The sequence below is a fragment of the Nelumbo lutea genome, chromosome 2 (assembly GCF_056320005.1).
Source record: "Nelumbo lutea isolate HS-2025 chromosome 2, American lotus-T2T, whole genome shotgun sequence".
NCBI lineage: Eukaryota > Viridiplantae > Streptophyta > Magnoliopsida > Proteales > Nelumbonaceae > Nelumbo > Nelumbo lutea.
The window spans coordinates 22,851,887-22,860,223 of record NC_142685.1 but is presented as its reverse complement, the minus strand read 5'-3'; the positions used below and the strand labels follow the sequence as shown (position 1 = coordinate 22,860,223).

General features: G+C 39.3%; 1 protein-coding gene across 1 annotated transcript; it reads right to left on the bottom strand.

The window, feature by feature from the left end:
* Positions 1-356: 356 nt before the first annotated feature.
* LOC148869165 (uncharacterized) lies at positions 357-7,837 on the bottom strand. The gene is made up of 5 exons (XM_088973653.1): positions 6,540-7,837; positions 6,405-6,442; positions 2,406-2,676; positions 1,627-1,913; positions 357-1,024 (listed from the first exon to the last, which is right to left on the bottom strand). The coding sequence occupies exons 1-5, from the start codon at positions 6,903-6,905 to the stop codon at positions 583-585; spliced, it is 1,404 nt and encodes a 467-aa protein (XP_088829779.1). The 5' UTR covers positions 6,906-7,837; the 3' UTR covers positions 357-582.
* Positions 7,838-8,337: the final 500 nt, after the last annotated feature.

The following is an 8,337-nucleotide window of genomic DNA, read 5'->3' as shown; positions in this document are numbered from 1 at the left end:
AAGAACCAAATGCAACACATGTCGAAAAAAACCCATTCCTAAGCACCTTAATCGTTTTGACATGAATGCCATTGCCTCTCAATGTTGGAGCTCAAAGCGGCAACGGCAATGGTAATAAAGTCATCAAGCATAACCTAAGTTTCTCAATTTTGGGGTTTGTCGATTAGATATTAACATCATCACAGGCTTGATGGTACCATCAAGGCAAATGACATTCAGCATAGAATATAGAATGTATTTTAAAAAGTTAAAATGGTCTGGTCGTCATTGTTAATTTGTTATTTATGCCCTCATTTATTCCAAATTTAAGAGAGGAGTTCCTGGATTACGTGGCCTCAAATACAGACCAAATAAAATTAGCAACAACAGAACCGTAAGATTCTTTTTCTAATTTATTATTAAAAAAGGCGAGGAGCAGCCAAAGGTAATTGAATACATTTTACATCCGCTTGGGACTTGTACTGCTTAAGAAAATTAATGCTTGTTACATTATATGGTTATTTACACGACTGTAAATGAGGCTTTCCTGCTTGTTAAAATAATGAAATTTACACCTAGCGGAGGGGGGGGGGGGGGGGTTGATCACAGAACTTGTGCATTCTCGGCAAACTGACCGACTACAGAAGCAGCTTCAGACACCCAGTTCAATGTAGTGCCAAAAAAGAGCTCCCAGAACCAGAGATCCAATGCCAGGACCGTAGAAAGGATAAGCAGTGCCAGGGTTTGATATCTATTCAGCGGCCAACCAGATAGTCTGGCTAGTGTTTTCAGAAATGGAAGCGACTGGCTATGAAGCTCCCGGTTCCTTATGGACCATGCTGTTACCCATTGAACTCGTGATGGAAATAGGTCTAGTTCCTCACGGAACCTCCTGCCCAAGTCTGGCATGTGGCCACCCCCATACAATACGGCGATCTTATTGTGCCCTTCCTTGATGGCTCTATTGAGTGCCTCTATTGCAACTTTGTTTCTCTCACCAATGATAACAGACCCCATCTCCACATCGGCTGTTACCTCTGTGAACCTTTCAAGAACAATACACAATATTACTTCCCAAGAAACATTTCTTAGCTAATAACAATTGAGAGAGATCACTTAACTATAAAGTGCAGGTCATAAAAATGCATGAGGAAGATGCACCGGTTTTCATCTTTATGCTGTTGATTGGTGTAGATATAAGACAACATCTAATAGTATATATCTTGGTCTCAAACAAAGAATTTCATTGACTAAGAAGTAGAATGATGATGTGGTCAATCTCCAACTTAAAGTGATGAGCATATATTTATTAATTTGATTCGCAAAGTAAGAATTTTATGCTTGGCTAAATTCCGGTTCAGAAAACAGCACTTGGGAGATATCTTTTAAAAACCGATGCCCGGGCCAGTGGGTCGCTGAACAAGTCAACGGTTTTTTGGCCAAATAACGGGTTAGGGGTGAAACGAAACCGGTTTCTTGGATGGTTCCTGGGCCGAATGGTTCGACCATCTGGGTCAACCATGGTTCCAAAAACACTGCTTGGGAGTGTAATTAGAAAATAGCACTTAGCTACCGGATAAAACAATCCATCACTATGATACCAAGTTTAAAGTTTTTCAACACTAGAAGATTTTCTGTTTAACTTACTCAGAAGTTAGCCTCTTCGCCAAGAAAACCTTCATTGCAGCACTAAAATCAAGTCTTGACAGTGCCTCGAACTCTGGATATTCAGATGCCTCACTTCCCAAATCTGCGCAGATGCTTCCTATTATGAGGAGGCCAACAAGTGGCATGGGTAACACGCGAGAAGCCCATAAAAGCTTGGATCTCCAAGGACCAAGGTGTTCAGGAATAGACGATGGCTGAACCATGGCCTTCGTTGATTTAAGTGTCATATCTCTAGCAAATGTAAAGAAGCTCTCGCCTCTCTCAAGCTGAAAGAAGCAACCAAGTAGTATCAAAATCTCTAACTTAAAAGGAGATAGAGTACCATTCCTGACCTTCCAGAATAGGAAAAATGTTCTTGTATGCAAATTGAATATGCTCAAATATTTTAAAAAGGCAGAGTTACTTCCGCGTTAGTTTTGTTTCTTAAAGTATACCAACCTTGTCAAAATCCAAGAGAGAATGCGAGAGAAAGCTGTTCTATATGTACAATATAAACATTTGCTAGATCTGCATGTATTCTTTTGCTATAGACATGGAAAATCTAACATGAAAACAGGTAAAACAATTCATTCCATAAATGTAAAATAATCAGATGATTTTGCAACCTCTGTAAGATAAGGTACTTTTTAAAAGTTTCAACTAATAATCTTTTTATCCCCAATAACTGAGCATGTTCACAGAGACAAACAATGGAGTGTTAATTATGTACAAGATTGATGCTGCTGATCAATACACACATACACACACGAGATTGATACCTGCAGAAGCTTGAAGGTCTCATAATCAAGATCAGCATGGTACCAATTATCACCACTATAGTTGAGACAGTCCAACTGGAAATCAAGTGTAAGAACTCGAGACATCTGCCGTTGGATGCATCCAAGAATATTGAAACCCCTTGAGCGTGAACTTTTCAGCCTTTTGGTTGCAGTTTGTTTTCTTCTATTCTCCAAACTCTCCCTGCTAGCAACCATCTCATAAAGGACACAGTCATAGGATTCAAGTTCCTTCTGAAGGGTTGCAAAATACCTGCATATTGAGCATATAATTCATTAAAACTAGAATTTTGTAATTTTAACAAAATAAAATCCAACAAGAGAAAGGAAACAAGAAAAATTCCCTTCTAAAGCATCATCTGTCTTACACAATGATTGATAAATATGGTTTAACCTCAATACTTAGGAAAGTTTGACAATGTTTTAGAAACATATGTATTTTATTTCAATACTCAAATACAGATTAATGAACTGAAGAATGGTTTAAATGTAAGGACAATATGTGTAAATATTGTCACAACTCATAAGTACATGCAGATGAAGAACTATTTTGAACTTGTAAACAATTTTAGAATAGATTGAAGACTATGTTTCATCCCTTACAGTAGGAAAAACAAAAGGAAAATGGCACAAGAAACTTGGTTCATACTTTCCTTGTACTTTTGGTCTGCACAAGTTAGCATCCTTCCTAGACCCCCAACAAGCATCACATGATTAAAAAATGTCCAATATGGACACCAAAACTATGAAGCACCAATTTACACAGTAATACATATATAAATGATGAAATCAGATCGAGGCTTCAAAAAATGATAAAATCAGATTGAGGCTTAAAAAAATGGTGAAATCAGATCAGTGTTTTCAACCCGCCATTGACTCCCCCGATTGAACTGTTTGAATAGTCATCCAGTCAAGATTCTAGGTCCGGTTTTAGTAAAACCAGAAGGATGGTCAAAAACTGTTGGCTTGGTCACAAACCATCTGATCTGGATGGTTGGACTGTTAACCCATTTGACCTGGTGACCAGGTCACGGGCTGCACACTAAATGTGTATGCAAACTTCGGGAAGCCATAACTTTGCACTCTGATGTCGGATTGAGGTGTTTTTTTTTTTTTGGTAACTTTTCGAGACCTATGCGTCCTAAGGTGCCGTTGCCCTACTATTTTCGCCAAAACAACCCCTTTTTGGTCTCAAAATGCAATTTTTAATATATTTTTTACAAATAAAAATAAATAAAAACTGAATTTAAAAACATAAATTAAATATAAAATAATACATATATTACATGTAGACCATAAGTATACATTATTTATTGATAAAATACTATATATATGTATGAATTTAAGTATTGCTGCTAACCAAAAATAATAGGTATTGCTGATGTGGCACAGTCTGACCCATTCGACCCGGACGGTCAAACCGGTGACTCACAACCTGGGGGCAAAAACGGTTCGGCCTCCAGGTGGGTTTTTAAAACATTGAATCCAATCTCAAATATTATATTTTGATTCCTAGAACCAGTAATTTGCCATTTCATGCATTCTGACTCAACTTGCTTAACTCACAAAATGTCTGTTTTTTTGGGGGGGTGGGGGGTTGGGGGGGGGGACTGAAGCCTCAATGGATATCGTGTTGTTTCATACAGCATGATATCATGTTGTTTCCTTTAGCCCTCTTGGATAACTCCCCCCTTGGGCTTCCTAAAACTGAATTTTGATGGCAGCAGCCTTGGGAACCCAGGTTCGTTGGGTATTGGGGGAGTTATCAAGAACAAGGAAGGGATTGTTTCAGCTATTTACTCTGGCCCTATTGGAGAGGGTGACTCTCTAACGGCTCAGATTTTTGTGGCGTTGGAGGGAGTTCAAAGCGCAAGAGAGCTGAACATTAGGAAGCTGATAATTGAAGGGGGCTCAAAGGTGGTGGTAAGATGGCTAAAGGAAGACAAGACTGCAATGTGGAATTACAGCAATGAAAGGAAAAAATTTAAATGGCTGGCAAAAGATATTGAGATAAAATTCAGTTGGGTGAAGATATCTGTTAACTTATTCACGGATGGGCTAGCAAAGCAAGGGGTGATTAGGGATCTGTTCTGTAATCACTAATAAACATGGTTTACAAATAATTGGGATCAATGTTTTATAACATGGAGGTGTGACACAAGGCGTTCCATTACCTGGAGGTGGAGGCGTAGTTCAGATTCAGAATATAAGAGGCATAAGCCTCCTTAACAGGAGGGGGATGAGGAAGATCTTATTTTTCTTTATTTTTAATAAAAACCTTTTATATTAAGAAGAATGAAGATGCATAATATTAGCTGAAAGGGGGAGGGGGGTCTTGCCAAAGCATGGGTGGGTGAGCAAAGTAAGTGAGCTAGAGCAAAGCAAGAATATATTTATTTCTTTCCCCTTCTCTTCTCTTCTCTTCCCTTCCCTTTTCTTTTCTTTCTTTTCTCTTTTTTTCCCTTCTCTTTCCTTCTTTTTCTTTCCCTAGCACGCCTCATGAAAAAGGCGTATACCTCAAAGGTATCAATGCTTTTGGCATACCTTTCGGGGTGTTTTGGGGGTGCCTCCAGGCGTACGCTTCCCACACCTTTTAAAACACTGATTGGGATCTTAGACCAAAAGGAAAATTTTATAAAACAGTTACAAAGCCAACAATGTTTTATGGAGCAAAGAGTTGGGTAGGGCTGCAATTTGGGCAGGTCTAACCCAAGCTGAGAAATGAAAATGGATGACTAGGAAGACTAGAAAGGATACAATTAGAAATGAACTTGAAAGGAATCAGGGTAGCTCCAATAGGTGATAAAATGAGAGAAAGTAGAATGAGATGATGATTTGGTCACACACAGAGAAGATCATCTATTACACTGGTTAAAAGTCATCTATTACAAGTTTAAGGAGCTACAAGAGGTAGGGGCAGACAAAAAAAAGGATAGGGCTGAAGAAATGAAAAATGAAAGGGCCCACAGTTTAACAATGGATATGACACTGAACAGAATGGTACGGCATAATAGGATTCGTGTAGCCGACCCATAGAGGTGGGACAAGGCTTAGATCATGATGAACTAAACAGAAAATATCCAAGTAATATTTGTTTACAAAACCATACAGGCCCAGCTATTATGGAGATTCAGTAAGAGAAGAGCTTCTCACTCCTTCATATCAGTGAGATATAATTGTACAGTTCTGTGGACATCTAGTTACTTCCTTAGACAGGTGAGATTCCTGGCATCCATTCTGAACCCCTTCTTGCACCCATTCCTCAAACCAGCCAACTTAGTAATGGATAAATCTTTCTAGGAAGGTAATTAGAAAGAAAGGTGCTGTAGTTGTCAGTTGGTATCTTTCATGTTGTTTTCTTAAATTTTCTGTAAAATAGGCCCTTTTCTTGGTCGGTCTTTGGTGATCCTGGGTTTGAATTTTCTTTGAGCCTAGGGCTTTGTATCTCGTTCTTTCTCTTCATGTTAATACAATCCTTACTGTTAACAACCAAAAGGAAAAAGAAACACTAACAAAAAATAGAACACCTTTATGGAGACCTTCACAATCATGAAAGTAGTTTGGTGTATAAACTCATCACCATGATTTCCACGCCTGTCTACATGAAAATATAGGTAATAGGATTGCATTAACCATATTAGATGGGAAAGTCTAATTGTTTTAATGGAGGTCTTTCACATGAAGGAAATATTTTTACAATTGACAAAACCTACAAAATAAACCCTGGCAATATAAAGTTTACACTCAAAACACTTAGCAATGCAATCTAGCTGTCATAATCTCTAGAAGAAAGTTTCATTGAAGTATTAACGTGAATATCTTCAAGATCACTGCAGAAGGACTAAAAAAGGTATGTAACGATTTGAACCATCAGAACTCCAATAAAGAAATATTCTCATCCAAACTTAAATCTAATACTGCAATATTTTGAGATACAAAAAGAGAGAAGCAAAACCATCAAACCAAATGAGAACAACATACTCTTTATCTGCTATATGGATTGTCGATACCAGATCAACCTGCAGAAACAAAAGAACAACTGATTAATTAAATTGCGGTCGACTAGAGAAGGACGAACGAATAAATACCTAAATTAAGAGAGTTGTAGCATTTTACCTGGAGAAAAGGCTGAAGCAGAGACCACGGGAATTTCTTCCTGTAGCTAACAACGGCCGTCTGCAACTCGCCATTGCTCCCCCCATTCCCTCTTCGGAATCTCATGAAATCCGCAATTGAATTGTCCTCCAGAAAGCTTTCAGCAGCACCATCTTCGATTGATTGCTTGGAAGAAGCTCCCATCTTCAAAGCTCGGGAAGCAAAACGCAAAGAAACTGGTTTCAAACCTCTAGGCTTCCGTCTCGAGACCTTCAGGCATCTAGTCCTTGTAGTAGCAGAAGTAGTTGCATAAGGTGGTGATTCGCTACTGGAATTCGAGGGAAACGAAGATGTGGAGGATAAGATGGACACAGAAGCACAAACCATACTCGTGTAGATAGATGCCACACAGAGATCCTCAGAAAACCCAGGATTATGGTGGAGACTGGAGAGAAGAAAGAGAAGCCCCACCCTCGTCTGAGTCGTCTCCTCTCTGCACCTCTTCTCCTATCCAGACCCAGAGATATTCTGTTTAGGCTGGTTTTCCTGTTACCAATTCCATTGTCTTCTATGTATCGTCGTGTACTGAATCAGGACCGGCCGTTCTATACATGTATGCGGAAGGAATCGGACGGTGGTGAAGGCAGGTACAAGAATTTATATAGTATGGAAAAATTCATAATTTTGTATAGAATGAGTGCAGAATAAGGGTTGATCGAGGACATCTTATAAGATGAGAGAGCATTGCAAACACAAACCGTCGGATCCGTCCTCATCACGCACAGCAACAGAAGATGAAATCCAACGATTAACTCACTTGATGCGAAACTTTCCTTTCATCTCGACTGTTCTGACGGAATCCACCAACCACAAAACGCTCAAAGTGTAAAATGACTATAATACCCTTGCAGGCTGTTAAGGAAGTGAAACTTCATGCTCGTCGGGAGACCTCATTTCGGAGCCACGGCGAACTCTGATTGATGGAAAAGCCTCATTTTCGTCGCCAACGGAGAACCTTTACTCATCTCTTCTGCCGGGAAACTGGAACTCCATGTTCCTCACTCTGCCGGAGAAGAGCCCCGTATTCCTCTTTTGAACTCCTTGTTTCCACAGAGTTCAATGACCATGTGCGGATCGTTGCTCAGTTCCTGCAGACCACACCGCAATCTCGAGCTCCTGTAACTGTAACGAAAAACCTAATTGAACTTGAGCCAGATTATGCAATGGATACTGTCTTTCAAATATTTATGCAAAGCTGGGGAGGTAGCAAGACGTGAAGGAAGGTTGGAGAGGAGAGAATGAAGAAAACTCCAGGATGCAGCTTCACTGAAGTCAAGAAATATTAACAGCTTCATTGACGGGGATGATTCAAAACCATTTTCAGGTAAAATCAATTCGATACCACCACCAAACAAAGAAATTATGCTGCAAATGGTTCCTTTCTCCCCTGTTTATATTCTCAGCAAATTATGCTGAATTGTTGATAGAACCCTTGTAAAGCTAGTTGCTTTACTTGTAATTTAGAAGAGTAATGAATTACATTTCCATTGCTGGAGCCTGGAAAGGTGGATATCCATTGAGAAAGTCAAGAAGAACTACAGCTACGCTCCAGGGATCAACCTGTAACTTGAGAGAAAATCAGCTACCGTTAAAATTGACTCAACCTCGGGAGCCAGGTAAAATGGGGTCCAACAAATTAAATTTGTAATTAACATATTGCAAAAAATACCTTTAGAGACCAAAATCAGCAATTGTTAATGATGAAGGAAAATTTGGCCCGACCTCACAATTATGCAACATGTGGCAAAGGCAGCTCGGC